Source organism: Rhineura floridana, chromosome 3, assembly GCF_030035675.1.
Source record: "Rhineura floridana isolate rRhiFlo1 chromosome 3, rRhiFlo1.hap2, whole genome shotgun sequence".
In the NCBI taxonomy this organism is placed as follows: Eukaryota; Metazoa; Chordata; class Lepidosauria; order Squamata; family Rhineuridae; genus Rhineura; species Rhineura floridana.
In genome coordinates, this window is record NC_084482.1 from 200,575,260 (window position 1) to 200,591,671 (window position 16,412).

The following is a 16,412-nucleotide window of genomic DNA, read 5'->3' on the forward strand; positions in this document are numbered from 1 at the left end:
CCCACAGCAGTCGGGTGGGTATGTATGTTTCGAAACCTGTGGAGGAAACGCTATGTGGGTGGGTGGATGATTTGGAGTGGAGAAATGGCAGGTGGGGAAAGGATTAAGGACTCCACACTCCTCCATACTGCTTCTCTGCTGAAAATACCTTTCGGTACCCTTCCACTTTTTTTAACGACTGAGTCAGGTCACAGTTAAATTGTTTTGTGTGCAAGGTATCGTAGCTCGCTGCTGAATTAAGCAGAGACAGCCAATGTTTTGAAGGGAGTTTCATGATATTTGAGAAAGGATTTACATCCTGTCCTATATGCACATATTTCTGTCATCCCATTGTCACCTGTGTCCTGACTATACACTGCTCCAGAAACCATACAAAATAAAAAAAACCTGTAGAACCTATTTGGCACTTGAAAAAGTAGGATGAAGTGGGTTTGTTCTTTGTGGGACAAAGCACAAAGCACATTTCCCCTGGGAATCCTGGAAAAGAATCCTGGGAACTGTAGTTTGTTAAGGGTGCTGGGAATTGTGACTCTGTGAGTTGTAAACTAGAGAGCCAGTGTGGTGTAGTGGTTAGAGTGCTGGGAGACCAGGGTTCAAATCCCCACACAGCCATGAAGCTCACTGTGTGACCTTGGGCCAGTCACTGCCTCTCAGCCTCAGAGGAAGGCAATGGTAAGCCACCTCTGAATACCGCTTACCATGAAAACCCTGTTCATAGGGTTGCCTTAAGTTGAGATCGACTTGAAGGCAGTCCATTTCCATTTTTTCGAGTGGTATTATTATTATTATTATTATTTATTAAATTTATTAGTCGCCCATCTGGCTGGTTGTCCAGCCACTCTGGGCGACGTACAAGATAAAAAACAATACATTAAAACGTTAAAATTTAAAACCATAACAGTAAAAACCTAACTCCAGGATTCTTTGGGGGGATGTGCTCTAAATGGATGGTGTGCTTGCAGCCTATATTCACCCCAGTTTTCATCTCTTTCAAACCACCATCAACAATCTGGGGGAATGGGGTGAGCAGAAACAGACTCTGTCTCCAGCCTTGGGAAATCCCTTTGTATAACTTTGATGTCAATTTCTTATCTTTGTATGATCCGGGTTCTGAAAATAATTTGCCGTGTATTTTTGTTTCATCTTTCCAAACGGGGGGTGGGGGTGGGCAGAGAAAACCAAAAGTCCCGGGGATGCCTTCACCTTTTAATTATTGCCTTTGCTTTAAAGAGACAAGCTGTTGCCTTTGGCCGGAGTCAAACAGAAGATCCTTTTGTACATGGTCCACGTATACAGTTCTGTCTCAGTGCCGCTCCCTATAATGCCTTGTGCCAAGGTCTTTCCTCAGCCTGCAACCCAAGATTCTTTAGCAGAGAAGCTGGAGATTGAACTGGGACTTTCTGCATGCAAACCATGAGGACCATCATGGTGAATGGGGCACTGTCACACCAGTCCCAGAGTGCTGTCAGCAAGCGCCCACCTGTTGGCTTCTTACTTAACCACCCGCCCAGGCAGTTGGTTGGTCCTGGCTGTCAGCTTCCTCCTCCTTAGTCCACGTGTTGCCTCTTGTAGCAGGGAGGAGGAGGAGGAGGAGAAAACTAGAATTAGTTGGCTCCTCCACCTGCCACTGGCCTCCCTGTTTTCTGCCCTGAGAGTCCCAATGGTCACCAGCCACCACCGCCCCTGCGCTTGGAACTGCTTCTCAGAACTTGCCACTTCCCTTGTTTACCTTCAAATCCCTCCAAGCCTACCCACGTCTCCTGTGAAGCGTTTACATAACCTCCTAGTCCTCCTAGGAACCTCAGCTCAGTCCCAGGGTTCAAATGCAGCCCTCAAGTGGTGGCTGGTGGCTTCATGGCAGTGGGGCAGTGGAATCCGTTCTGGGATTTTGTCTGAACTTTCAAGGAGCTATCCAGATTAAAACCTGGAGTGGATTCCTCTGCCCCATTGACATGGAGCTACCAGCTGCCACGGCAGTCCTCAAAGTTTCTCTGTTCAGTCCTTGGGACTCTTCCCAGGCCACACCTCCCTCTCATGTCACATCCCTTCTTCCCAGGCCATGCCCCCTCATTGGTCCTGCTCCGTGCCACTTCAAGTGCTTTTGCCTGGCTGAAATGTGTCCTTGCACTGTGATAATGCCTCTTGTTTGCCTACATGGAGGAGTGTGTGTGTAGAAATCTCTGACTTTTGCAAGGGTAAGGGTGGCATCTGTCACTCCACCCACTCCTTGTAGGCAGCACCCGGAAAGTTGCCCAAGGATATAGCCCCCAGGCTGAGAAGAGTTTCTTATCCCTGCCCTAATAATATGAGCATCACAGTTCTAGAAATGCTTATTACTGAAATAAGTCCCACTGTGTTCAGCATCCACCCCAGCCATTTAAAGCACTCTGATACCACTTTAAACAGCCATGGCTTCCTGGGAAGTGTAGTTTGTGAAGGGTGCTGAGAGGGTGTTAGGAGACCATTATTCCCCTCACAGAGCTATTGTTAAGCCACTTTGGGAACTGTAATTTCGGCACCCTTTGTTAAGGGTGCTGACCTCACAGAGCTACAGTTCCTAGCACTATTAACAAACTACAGTTCCTAGAATTTTCCATTTCGGTTTCTTTCACTTTCTAATTTTCCCAGTCTTAAGAACGTAAGAAGAACCCAGCTGCTAGATCAGGCCAACAGTCCATCTGGTCTAGCATCCTGTTCTCATAGTGGCCAACCAGATGTCCCAATGGGAAGGGCTGCAAGCAGGACCTGAGTGCAACTGCACTCTCCCCTCCTTCAGTTTCCAGCAACTGCTAATTCTCAGCACCCTTAAAAAACTGTTTCCCAGGATTCTTTGGGGGACACAATGTGCTTTAAATGTATGGTGTGGGTGTGACCTGGATCGTGGGAACCTGGTTTATACTGAATCATCTACTTCAGCAGCTCTCCAGGGTTTCAGACTCATCTGGAGGTGCTGGGGATTGAACCTGGAACCTTTTGTATACAAAGCAGATGCATCAGAAATCCAGTTCTCCATATGGCAAGACACACCCACACCACATATTTAAACAACCAATTCTTCTTCCTTAGAACTCTGGGAATTTTATATCTCTGAGAGTGATAAGAGTGATCTCCTAAAATTGTGAACACCCCTTAACAAACTACAGCTCCCAGGAATCTTTGACAGTTAAAATGGCATAAAAGTACTTTTAAATGTATAGTGAGGATAAGCCACCACATCACTTTGTGATTTTTTTAAAGTTCTTGTAACAATTATCAGCATTTTAATGTGAATTTCTCCTTATACACATATTTATCTGCAATTTTGCACAATATATAAAATTTTGCATTTCCCCTAAAAAATGTATTTTTGCATGCTATTTCTACTAATATACATACATTTTCATGGAGATTTTACAACAATAGATGGATTTTACACACATTACTTGGCTGGAGAGCTGCATTTCAAAACCTGGAGAAGTGCAAATTTCAAAGGATGACTGAGTTGGTTCTTGTATTGTTTCAGAAACTGCAGATGGCGGACATTCCCAGCTACGTTTGTGTTTAAATGCAAACTGAATCTAATTTCTCTCCCATCCATAGTGGTCGCTGGTGTCCATTGAGACTGGCAGGGCGGAAGGCAAGGAGACCAACACGAGATGAAGCCACAGCCAATGACAAGCAGAGCCCCCACCCCCAACTGGTTGTAAGTGGGTAGGAAGGCAGGTGGTGGCAGGCTGAGATCGGTGGGGCAGTGCCCCATTTGCCCTAACAGACCAGCCTCTAATGCAAGCAGCATATGCACTGATTCACAGTCACATGTGAACCACTCAATGACTTTTGACTGAGATTGACTACCAAATGTGTGAACTTCTGCAGTTAACAAATTTGTGGGTTATGAAAGCTCTTTCTACATGGTCTGTGATGGTAGTCTCTCATACGCAAGTCCAGAAGCCAAACAGATGCTCCAGAAAAGTATCTGTAGGATGGGACGGTGAAAGATGCCTCTTAACTCCCAACCAATCACCAAAGATGCTGTATGTCAGCCTTTGCCAACCTGGTGCACCCGAGATATTTTGGACTACAACTCCCATCACCCTGAGCCAGCACAGGGCTCTTACGCCTTTAGTAGCTACATAATAGGCAGAACGGTCACATTCACGCCGTACATTTAAAGCACATTTAAAGCACATGGGTTCCCCCAAAGATTCCTGGGAATAGGGATGGGGAAAAGTTTGTTTGCATTTAAAGCCAAATCTATCAGATTTGCACTTTCCAAAACAATATGAGAACCGAAACACAGCCATCCTTCGAAATTCACACGGATCCAAATTTTGCGATGCAATTCTCCAACCAACCAAAGTTTACAAAAATGCATATATTAGGGGAAAATATGCATAAAAATGGATATATTTGTGGAAACAACATACAAAAATACATTATATTCTGAGAAACTGCTTGCAAAACTGTGTACGTTAGTCAAAACTGCATATAAAAATGTGCTTCTGAGCAGAAATTTGCAGTAAAATGCTGAAGAATTTTCATGAGGCTCTTTAAAAAACAAATTGCTGCAGAAATGTGGAGAACTGATTGGAAAATTTAGAAATAGAGAGAACTGAAATGGACAGATCCTTCCATCCCTACCTGTCAGCTGTAGTTTGCTCCTCACAGAGCTACAATTCCCAGCACCCTTAATAAACTACAGTTCCCAGGATTCTTTGGGAGAAGCTATCTACTTTCATGTGCTTTAAATTAGTATTTCCCAACCTGTGGGATGTGAACTTCAAGTGGGTTTTGAAGCCAGTGCAAGTGGGTCATGGGCTTCATAAGAAAACCCAAACTAATTATTGCTTCTAGCCCTTAACTGGTAGAATGAATACCTCTGACAACATTTTGGTTTGCCAGCATATGATAATGCCATGTTGACACTTGGAACTGAACGTTGGAAAGGCTTGAGTCTCACATTTTAACACTTGGGAATTGCTGTCTGGTGGCTGGCAGCAGAGAAGACCTAAGGTCCAAAATTCACGTGAAAATAAATCAGTGGGTCACCCATACTAAATAACCTTGGACTCGTGGGTCGCCATACCAAAAAAAATTGGGAACCACAGCTGTAAATATATGGTGTCGATGTCAATAGGTAAAGCATTTTCCAGGTGTATCTCTATTGCAATTACAGCTGCATCTGTTGAATTTTGGCCTATAAGACATTGGCATAAAGTATAGGAGACATGTCAGGAGGGGGGAAAGTGTTGTTTCTTGATAACCCTCTCTATTGGTTCATCTGATCCTTTTAAAAAATAAAATAAAAATATGTATATGCTGTGGCTATCAGCACATCATGTGGCAATGAGTTCTACAGATAGATTTAATGTGATGCTGGTTTTCAGTTTCCTGTCTAGCTGTTTCATTGCATTATTCCAATTTTTCAGGTTTTCACAGAGAAGAAAGTCTGGTTGTATGGCTGTGTGTGCACCAATTTACCTACAACTGCCTGCTGTGTTGGACATGCTTCTGTTCTTCTACCTTGACTGTATTCATTTAAGGAAATTGTACCCTGCTTTCAATTTTATGTCTCAAAGAGCCTGACAGTAAAGATTAAATGTACAATATTGTTATCAGTTTGGAGGTTGAGATAGATGATTTCTAGGAGTCCCTTTCAGCCTCTTTTGTTAGTTTAATAGAGTGGCCAGGTGAGTTAATGGGCTTATCAAGTGCCCACTAACTGGGCCAGGGAGATCCTATTGTTATTGAAACTCTTCAGGAGAGCCCCCCCCTCCTGAGGCCAAGGAGAGGTTTGTGTATAGAATTGAGAGTGAAAAAAGGCTGGAAACTGGAGGCAGGCAGAGAGGCTGGCTCCCTACACCAGGGCTTTGGGGTGCCTCCTGTAAGCCTCATGGAAAAAGCAAGATCTGTTGGACTGCTGGTGCTTTGAACCCCTCCATCAAGCTCAGGTTGGAATGTGAGTAAATAAACAAGAGGAGTTTAGAAATAAACTCAAGAAAGGAAAAGCAAGAAAGGAAGGTAAAGAAAACGCTGTGAGCAACTAGAAAGAAAAGTCCCCTGATGAAGGCTGATATGCAGAAAAGCCGAAACGCGTTGGGCATTTTTAAGAAGATAGAATAAATAATTTTTACACCATTTGGTCATTTTGGGTTTTGAACCCCCCTTTTTCTTTTTCAGTAAATAAACAAACCATATTTCATAAAGATACCACAGTCTCCACTTTCTTTCCAAGGAAACCAAACCCTGGGAAAGCTCAGAGACCCCTGGAAACCTCTCACTGCTCGGAGATTGGGGTGGCGCGTAACAATATACAAAATGTAAAACATCAGAAATGGAAACATTAGAATGGCATTTATAGTGGAAAGGCCTCCTGAAATAAAGCCGTTTTAACCTGCTGCCTGGAACTTAGCAAGGATGGTGCCTGTCTGATTTTTAATGGGAGGGAGTTCCATAGAGTCGGGCACGCTGCACTGAAAGCATGACTCTTCATTGACAGGAGTCATGCTTTTGATCCGTGAGGGATCCCTGATAATAGCGCTCCCCCACAGGATCTTCTCCAGAGACCTGGGACATACAGGGCAAGGCTGTCCTTAAGATTTCCTGGGCCAAAGTTGTTCAGGGTTTTGCGCACTAGTACAAGAACCTTGAACGTGGCCTGGAAGCAGATGTGAATCCAGTGCAGGTCTTTTAACACCAGTGCCATGTGTCGGGAAGGGCCATAATTCAGTGGGTGTCACAGAATTCTGTCAGAAACAGAAACTGAAGTTGCAGCAATTTGTATGTTTGTCTGAGGTCAGGAACAGAAATTGCACAAGCAAATACGAGTGGAGTTCACTGTCGTATTTTTTTTATCCGCAAACAACTGCATAAATAATGACATTATTTTCTGCATTGTTTCTGATGTTTCCCTTCCACTGAAATGCACTGAAATTAATTAATTAATACATAATTAATCATGTTACTCTTGGCCAAGCAATGAGATAAAAAACACAGGTTTTAGAAGAACCTAAACTGCAGCAGAATGGAAACAGTGACAGGCGCAGGATGGGATGGAAGTTGCTGCCTCTTTACATCCCTAGCTGATGACAGTATGTTCTGCCCTAGCTGAAGCTGCTGCACCAGACCCAAGGGCAGCCTCACAGGCGCTGACTGAATCCCCTCATCCCCCGTCTGTCTCTCTCCTTACCTCTCAGGCTGTTTGCTCTGTCCAAATGCTGCTCTTAGGAGGAAGACAGCGAGGAGCCCCCCACAAAGGAAGGCTGCGGGAGCAACGCCCACCCTCCCCATAGCACATGGGCAGTGAGGGGGTTCAAAGCCCAAGACCTGTGGGGGAAGAGAGGTCATTTTAATGGTTCAGTGATGGAGCATCTCCAGGTACGGCTGAGTGAGACTTCCTGTCTGGAACCTGGGAGCACTGATACCAGCCAGTGTAGGCCAGGAGTTCCCAAACGGTGGTCTGCAGCATGTCCACATTAAATGTTCACATTTATTTCTAATTGCAGTTTTACTGCTTCTTTTATTTTCTCACATTACATTTTACTGAATTACAGTTTGAATTCTATGGGATGCATACTGCAATACAAAAAATACAAAAGAAATAAAAATACAATTAGAAATCATATAGCATCTAGTACGGCACATTACAAGAGCTACAAATGGCAGAAAAAACATTAAGTGGTCCACCAAGAGCCTCAGCGATTTTGTAAGTGGGCCATGGGGGGGGGGAAGTGTAGACAATAGCGAGCTACATGGATCATTTAAGGCACATGGCTCTCCCCCAAAGAATCCTGGGAACTGTAGTTTACCCCACACAGCACTACAATTCCCAGCACCCTTAGCAAACTACAATTCCAAGGATTCTTGGGGGGGGCTTTAAATATATGGTATGCATGTGACTATGGCAGCTTCCTAATGTTCCTATGCGATGGAAAGCACGGGGTGTGTGTAACAAGATCACATCCCCTGCTTTCTCTCTCACATATACACCCCCCCCATAGACACATAGGGGGAAAAGTACTGAGGGGTCTCTTAACCCCCCCCTTAGTCATAAGATTTCCTGTTTGCCTCTCAGATTATATAGGACAAGAGAACACTAAACTTTGCACAGATTTGCAATGCAGTGCACCTTCAGAAATCCAGTAGCTGTTAAAAGCACATGAAACCTTCCAGGAATGAGAAAACACTGTTTGATAACCCTTGTGACAAAAGGTCCATAGTTTATACTCGGATTATTTTTATTTTAGAAAAAATACATTAGATATTTTCATTTCCCCCCCTCAAGCTACTACATGTAAGGATCTAAGAAGAGCCCTGCTGGATCTGGCTAAAGGCCCATCAAGGATGCTTTTGGACTGTTATTATTTGGGGGCAGGATTCAGTCACATCCTGGCAAAATTCACGTTGCAGAATTAAAGCCGATTGGGAGGTCTTGTGCAACAATCCTGCTTCCCCAAAATATATTTTTGCGAGAAGAAAAGTGATGGGAAAACACACTGGGAAAGGGTGGGATAACACCTGCTTTGGCAAATCAGAATGAATGATCATTAATAGCCAAATAGGAAACAAATCAGGACAACAAACAGGTTGTCTGGAAGCACTCCTAGTCCAGCGTTCTGTTATTTATTTATTTATTTATTTAATTAAGCTTATATACCGCCCGACTAGCAACAGCTCTCTGGGCGGTGAACATTAAAAATACAATAAAAATAACAAGTACACAAAACTGTACAGTCTAAAATCAAAATATAATAATTTACAATTAACAGGAATTAAAATGCCTCAGAGAAGAGAAAGGTTTTAACCTGGCGCCGAAAAGATGATAGTGTCGGCGCCAGGCGCACCTCCTCGGGGAGACCATTCCATAGTTCGGGGGCCACCACTGAGAAGGCCCTAGATCTTGTCACCACTCTCCGGGCTTCCCTATGAGTCGGAACCCGGAGGAGGGCCTTCGTAGTAGACCGTAGTGTACGGGCCGGTTCATATCGGGAGAGGCGTTCCGACAGATATCGTGGTCCCGCGCCGTATAAGGCTTTATAGGTAAGTACCAACACTTTGAATCTGGCCCGGAAGCATATTGGACGCCAGTGCAAACGGGCTAGCACAGGTGTTATATGCTCAGACCGCTTAGTTCTTGTTAGCAGTCTGGCTGCCGCATTTTGCACTAGCTGTAGCTTCCGAATCGTCTTCAAAGGTAGCCCTACGTAAAGCGCATTGCAGTAGTCCAGACGTGAGGTTACCATAGCATGTACCACTGATGAGAGGTCCTCCTTACTCAGATAGGGACGTAGCTGGGCTACCAACCGAAGTTGGTAGAACCCATTCCGGGCCACCGAGGCTACATGAGCCTCAAGTGTGAGGGAAGAGTCTAAGATGACTCCCAGACTACGCACCTGTTCCTTTAGGGGGAGTGTAACCCCATCCAGGACAGGGTATATATCCACCATCCGATCAGAGAAACCATCCACCAACAGCATCTCAGTCTTGTCAGGATTGAGTCTCAGTTTGTTAGTTCTCATCCAGTCCATTGTCGCAGCCAGGCAACGGTTCAGCACGTCGACTGCCTCACCTGAAGAAGATGTAAAGGAGAAGTAGAGCTGCGTGTCATCAGCATACTGATGACAACGCACTCCAAAACTCCTGATGACCGCCCCCAGCGGCTTCATATAAATGTTAAAAAGCATGGGAGACAGAACCGAACCCTGCGGGACCCCACATTGGAGAACCCACGGTGTCGAGCAATGTTCCCCAAGCACTATCTTCTGGAGACGACCCGCTAAGTAGGAGCGGAACCACTGCCAAGCAGTGCCTCCAACTCCCAATTCCGCAAGCCTCTCCAGAAGGATACCATGGTCAATGGTATCAAAAGCCGCTGAGAGGTCAAGGAGAATCAACAGAGTTACACTCCCTCTGTCTCTCTCCCGACATAGGTCATCAAACAGGGCGACCAAGGCAGTCTCAGTGCCAAAACCCGGCCTGAACCCCGATTGAAATGGATCTAGATAATCGGTTTCATCCAATAGCTCCTGGAGCTGGTCAGCAACCACACGTTCCAGGATCTTGCCCAGGAACGGAACATTGGCTACTGGTCTGTAGCTGCTGACATCCTCTGGGTCCAAGGAAGGTTTTTTCAGGAGTGGTCTCACTGCCGCCTCTTTCAGACAGCCAGGGACCACTCCCTCTCGTAAAGAGGCATTAATCACTTCCTTGGCCCAGCCAACTGTTCCTTCCTTGCTAGTTTTAATTAGCCAAGAGGGGCAAGGATCCAGTACTGAAGTGGTCGCACGAACCTGTCCAAGCACCTTGTCCACGTCCTCGAGCTGAACGAACTGAAACTCATCCAACAAAACATGACAAGACTGTGCTCTGGACACCTCAGTAGGATTAACTGCTATTAAATAGGAGTCTAAGTCCCGGCGAATGCATGAGATCTTATGCTGGAAGTGTTCAGCAAATTTATTACATCGAGCTACCGATGTATCTGCCGTGTCTTGTAGGCCTGGATGAAGTAGGCCACGAACCACTTTAAAAAGCTCCCGTGGGTGTGAGAGAGATGACTGAATAGTGGCGGCGAAATGTTGTTTTTTTGCCGCCCTCACCGCTCCTACATAGAGCTTAGTAGAAGCACGAACCAGCTCATAATTGCATTCGTCGGGAGTTCGTCTCCATCTCCGCTCAAGCCGCCTCCTGTCTTGTTTCATCGCTCTCAGCTCCGGAGTATACCAAGGAGCTGTATGAGCTCTACATAGGAGAGGGCGCGCAGGAGCGATCGTGTCAACAGCCCGGGTCATCTCTGTATTCCACAGATCGACCAGGGCTTCGACAGGAGCGCCAGTCTTATCAGCCGGAAAACCCCCCAGAGCCTTTTGAAAACCTTCAGAATTCATTAGTCTCCGGGGGCGGACCAATTTAATAGGTCCCCCACCCTTGCAGAGGGAAAAGGCTACTGAAAGTCTAAACTTCAGCAAGCAATGATCTGTCCATGACAACGGGAGAGATGTAAAACTCCCCACATCCAGATCACTATCCCCATGTCCAGTAGCAAAGACCAGGTCAAGAGTATGCCCCGATGTATGTGTTGGGCCACTAACATATTGAGACAGCCCCATGGTTGTCATGGCGGCCATGAAGTCCTGAGCTGCCCCAGACAAAGTAGCCTCAGCATGAATGTTGAGATCTCCCAGTACTAATAGTCTGGGGGATCTCAACAGTATCTCCGAGACCACTTCCGTCAGCTCAGTTAGGGAAGCCATTGGGCAGCAAGGTGGGCGGTACACCAAAAGGATTCACAGTCTGTCCCTCTGGCCCAGCACTGTTCTCACAATGGCCATCAGGATGCTTCTGAGAAGCCCGCAAGCCAGACCTGAGTGCAACAGCACTGCTCTACCCACTAGTGATTATTCCCAGCAACTGGTATTCAGAGGGAATGCTGCCTCTGATTCTGGAAGTAGTGCACAGTCATTATGAGGCTTCCCATCTCCTTACTGGCTCCCCTGACCCTGTTGCCTTTTACTGAACAGCTTGAGACTCATCAGAAGATAAGCCCTGCTGGCTCAGGCCAGTGATCCATCTAGTCCAGCATCATGTTCTCACAGTGACTGGACCTGAGCGCAACAGCACTCTCTCTTTCTGTGGTTTCCAGCAACTGGTATTCAGAAATGGCACTCAGAAATGTACCAGCTAAAGCTTTCTTTTCACCGCTTCTCTCCACGCTAGAGGCAGAGGGTTTTTTTTGCTACCTTTCTGTGTGCCAAGCCAAGATTAAAAACAAAGGAGCGGGGGGGGGAGTAACAATGTTCCAGTGCCCCCACATCAGACTTCACCAGCTTAGTGTCCTCCAGATGTTTTGGGCTGCAGCTCCCATCAGCCCCAGTCAGCGTAATCCAAAGCATCTGGAGGGCACCAGATTGGCGAAGCCTGCCTAATTAATCTTCATCAGCAATATATAGTTTTCAGTGGGTTTTGCACATACATTAACGCAGTGCATGCTACAAAATCTCTACCCACCTCACAAAGACACACACTCTCTCTTTCTCTCTCTCTCATACACACACACACATACACACACTCTACCTGTTTCGTTTCCTCTCCGCCTCAGGGCTTCTCTCACTGACTGTATTCCCGGCTACCCTCAAGGTTCCAACCTGATAGCAGCTGGATGGCCAGCTGTCTCTTCCAGCCAGCTAGCCTGGGTGTATGTGTGCGTGTGAAGTTTGAAAGTGCCAAGTCCCCACCTCTCTTGGACAGCATCCATGCAACCCTCCATCACCAGCAGCGGCAGCAAATCCCCCACCCACCTCTGGCTGATGCCCCCTGGCATTTCAGCCCCTGGCATGAGTCACGCCCCCCCTGACCCTGAACCCGCCGACGAGGCGAGTGGCCCAGACAGGGCCTCATTGTCCCCTCCGCCCTCTATGGATTCCTCACCCCCCATGGAACAAGCCCGTTCATTGTCACTCTCAGGGTCCCTGGGCTGGAATGGAAGAGCACTATGGGGAGACTGCCCCCCCAACATACACACACACACGCATTCAACAAGGCCGGGATATGTGGTGTGGGGGGGGGAGTTGTGTGTCAGAATTGTAGGGGAGTTGCTGGCAGGAGTTGGTGGCAGAGTTTGGGCCTCCAAAGGGGCCACCGTCTAGGCTGTGACAATAGGACAAAGGCAGGAACTGGTTCCAGGCGGTGACGGAAAATATCGCCCACAGATGTCGGCCTTTAAAACAAACCAGCTCGGCTACAGCCACGCACATTGTCTCCCACCAGCAGCCCCTCCGAATGAAGGGGCTGGGTGTCTGGGTGGGCTGGGCAGCTGAGAGACCACATAAGTCTTCAGGCACCCCACCCTCCTCCTGCTGTTTTGAGCTTTGAAAGCATTCCTCCTCGTAAAGGCAAAGCCTGCTTTATTTGCTGGACACAGGAGCAAACATCCACAGACTGAAATTCAACAGGCAAAGCCTTTGCTATCGGAGAGAAGCAGTAACAGGGAATAACGTCCCCTAGTCATTCATTCTGCACCACTCAAGATAAGGCTTATTTCAGTCTGTTATATTGTTAAAGGATTGGGGGGGGATGCCATCTGAGGGATGGGTGAATCTGTCAGTGCTGGTTTCTGTCAGTTTCTTATCTTCCCAGTCTTAAGTTCAGTTCCCCACATTTCTACATCAGTTTGTCATCTTTTTTAAAGTCCTCATGAGCATTCATCAGGATTTTTGTGCAAATTTCACTTAATATACACAGTTTTGCAAATAAATTTCCCCTAAAATAAATACTTTTAATGTTATTTTCACCAAAATACACATTTTTATGCACACTTTACCCTAGTATATGCATTTTTGTACACATTACTTGCACTGGAGAACTCCACTGCAAAATGTAGAGAAGTGTGAATTTTGAAGGATGGCTGTATTTCAAGTTTGCATTTTGTTTCGGTTTGAATCCTGTTTTGGAGAATGCAGATTTAGTAGGTTCACTTTAAAGGCAAATGGAAACAAATCCCCCCCCATCCCTTCCCTGCTCATAGCCCTGGCAGAGTGCGTCAAGGGCCCTCCTTTATCAAGGAGATGTCTCAATGGAAGGGCGATTCTGGTAGGAGAGAGCGAGCCCTGGGAAATTCAAACTCAGCTCTCCCCCACCCCCTCTGCTTCCTCTGACTTAGGGGGAAATGTGAAATAATAATAGTCGGGGATTTTTTTGTGATACAACACACCGGGATGGAGCACCGGCACCTCTTTCTGGCAGCCAGTAGCAGTCATTTTGTTCTGGCATCCATAGCATTTTTATCAGGGTATGAGTACTGGCACCTCATTTTTTTACTAAAACCAGCAGCGAGGGTAGTCAATCTCATCTTGTCACTGGAGCTGGGCACATACAGAGGCCTGGTTTTGCTCTCTGCGAGAATCCAGTGTTACGCCACTGAGGACTTCCCTGCCGCCCAGAACCTAATGGGGTACCAGTCTCTGCTGGGGCATTACACCTGTGAGCCCTTTCATCTTATGCTCAACCTGTATACATGCATAAATAAAACCATATATTACAAAGACATCACAAACATCCCAGTGACCTCATTCTTAGGAAACACAAACCTGGGGTACGTACAGAGACACCCGACTTTATTATTATAATTCTTACAGCATTTATATCCCACCTTTCCTCCAAAGAGCTCAAAGTGGCATACATTGTTCTCTCCTCCATCTTATTCTCATAACAACCCTGTGAGGTAGATTAGGCTGACAGACAGTGACTGGCCCAAGGTCACCCAGTGAGCTTTATGGCTGAATGAGATGGAAAGATCTTTTACCGCTTAGAAACTGGGGTGTGCGTGTGTAACAGTGAGATTGTTCACACATTGCACTGAACACAGACACAAGCTGCTCTCTACCCATGTGCAAGTGTTTGTCGTGTGAGAGGGTGCGCACAGGTTGATTTGCACAGCTCAGCTATTTGTATACACAGGTACAGTACACAGATTATACACTAGTTGAATGTTAGATGTGAAAAACTGTACAAATGTACAGCTGAACTATTATATATACAGGTACATAGATTGTATACTTGTTGAATGTTATAGGTGAATAAATGTACAAGTGTACAGCTCAACAATTGTGTACATAGACTGTAAACTTGTTGAATGTTACATGTGAATAAATGTATGAGCGTACAGCTCAGCTATTTGTGATCACAGGTAAACAGACTGCAGACTTGTTGAATATATCAGGTGAATCCCCGAGAGAGTCATGCTGCAACAAACTTTCCGCCAGCTTTATTGGTATGTATAGCAAGTTGTGAACATTTAGCACAGGGCTGATTTTAGGGATAAGGCCCCGTTTGATCAGGCTCCCACTGAGCCCTATATTAGAGCCCTCTTCCCTCACTCTCTCTGTCCCAGAGGAGACAAAAGAATGTCACCAAGCCCAACCAGAACAAAATCAACTTGGCCGTTTTTTGACCTCTGGGCCAGTTGCCAGAATATTTTGTGTAAAAGCCAGAATTAAACTATGTAGCCCACACATCCACACTGAAGTGCCAGACTGTTGAGCTCAAGTCCAGTGTGCAGTTTCACACGCAGCATGCGATTCTGCAGGGCGCATACATAGAGTAAGTCCACAGCCATTCCTCCACTCACGAGGTGGCAGTGGCAGAACAGCATGGCAACATGACATGGCAGGAACATAGGAAATTGCCTTACAGAAAAGCCACTGTGGTGTAGTGGTTTAGAGTGTCACACTGGGACCTGGGAGACCAAGGTTCAAATCCCCACTTGGCCATGAAGCTCACTGGGTGATTTTGGCTAGTCACTGTCTCTCAGCCTAACCTACCCCACAGATTTGTTTTGAGGATAAAATGGGGAGGGGGAGAAATATGTTTATATGCCACCTTGAACTCCTTGGAGGAATGGTGGGAGATAAATGTAAAAATAAAGTAAATATAAATATACCGAACCAGACCATTGGTCCATCTACTCACTATTGTCTACACGAACTGGCAGCAGCTCTCCAGGTTTTCAGGTCAGGGTCTCTCCCAGTACCTAGAGATGCTAAGGGTTGCACCAGGGACCTTCTGCAACTTTGGGGCTGCGGTCACATGCAGGGCTGCCCCAAGACATTTTGCTACCTGAGAAGGAAACACCCTCCCCCACTCCTAAGCCAAGGGCCAAAGTGCCCAAGGCTGGGCATGTTATTTTGACACCTGAGGCAGAAAACCCCAGAAGTGCCTCTTCCCACCCACCCCCATCCCCTGGCAGTTAACAACAATAATGACAACAACAACAACAATAGATTTATTAGTTGCTTGATACCTGAAGGTCCCCAAGCAACTTACACAATGTTAAAACAAAACAAACAAACTATAAAAACATAACAATAAACAAGAATACAACAATAGCAATACCACCCCCACACAGCCACAGGAAGGTTTGGCAGCATATTAAAACAAAACATCTCAATCTATCAAGTGCCTGGGAGAACAACACGTCTTTACCTGATGCCAAAAAGATGTTAATGATGGTGCCAGGTGGACCTCACTGGGGAGTATATTCCACAGATGGGAAGCCACAATTGAACAAGCTCTCTCCCTTGTCACCACCCTCTGAGCTTCCTCAAAGGGGGGAGCTGGAGAACAAAAATTTGCTGCTCTTTCATGAAACCCCAAACTTGGTGCCTGAGGTGGCCACCTCACTTTATCTAGTGGTAGGGCTGGCCAGCTCAGCATTGTTAATAATACTGACTGGCAGCAACGCTTCAGGATTTCAGACATGGAGTCTCTCCCAACCCTACCTGGAGATGCATGGCAGGAATTGAACATGGAGCCTTTTGCATGCAAAAGAGATAATCTGCCACTGAGCTACAGCCCTTCCTTGCTGACGTAGCCCTGGATCTAGCCATGTCTGGTTAATCCTGACCCCACTTTTCCTAAGAGCGTTTTGAGAAGTAACG

The 16,412-nt window shown here is 46.2% G+C and overlaps 1 protein-coding gene across 2 annotated transcripts in view; it reads right to left on the reverse strand.

Moving 5' to 3' along the window:
• EGFL8 (EGF like domain multiple 8) overlaps positions 1 to 12,159 on the reverse strand; it is a 30,647-nt gene extending 18,488 nt beyond the window's left edge. For both annotated transcript variants that reach the window (XM_061619726.1, XM_061619725.1), the window contains exons 1-2: positions 12,052 to 12,159; positions 7,169 to 7,305 (exon numbers count right to left, since the gene is read on the reverse strand). In XM_061619726.1, coding sequence (XP_061475710.1) covers positions 7,169 to 7,269 — 101 coding nt within the window. In that variant the 5' untranslated portion in view covers positions 7,270 to 7,305; positions 12,052 to 12,159. The remainder of the gene's footprint in view (positions 1 to 7,168; positions 7,306 to 12,051) is intronic.
• Positions 12,160 to 16,412: the final 4,253 nt, after the last annotated feature.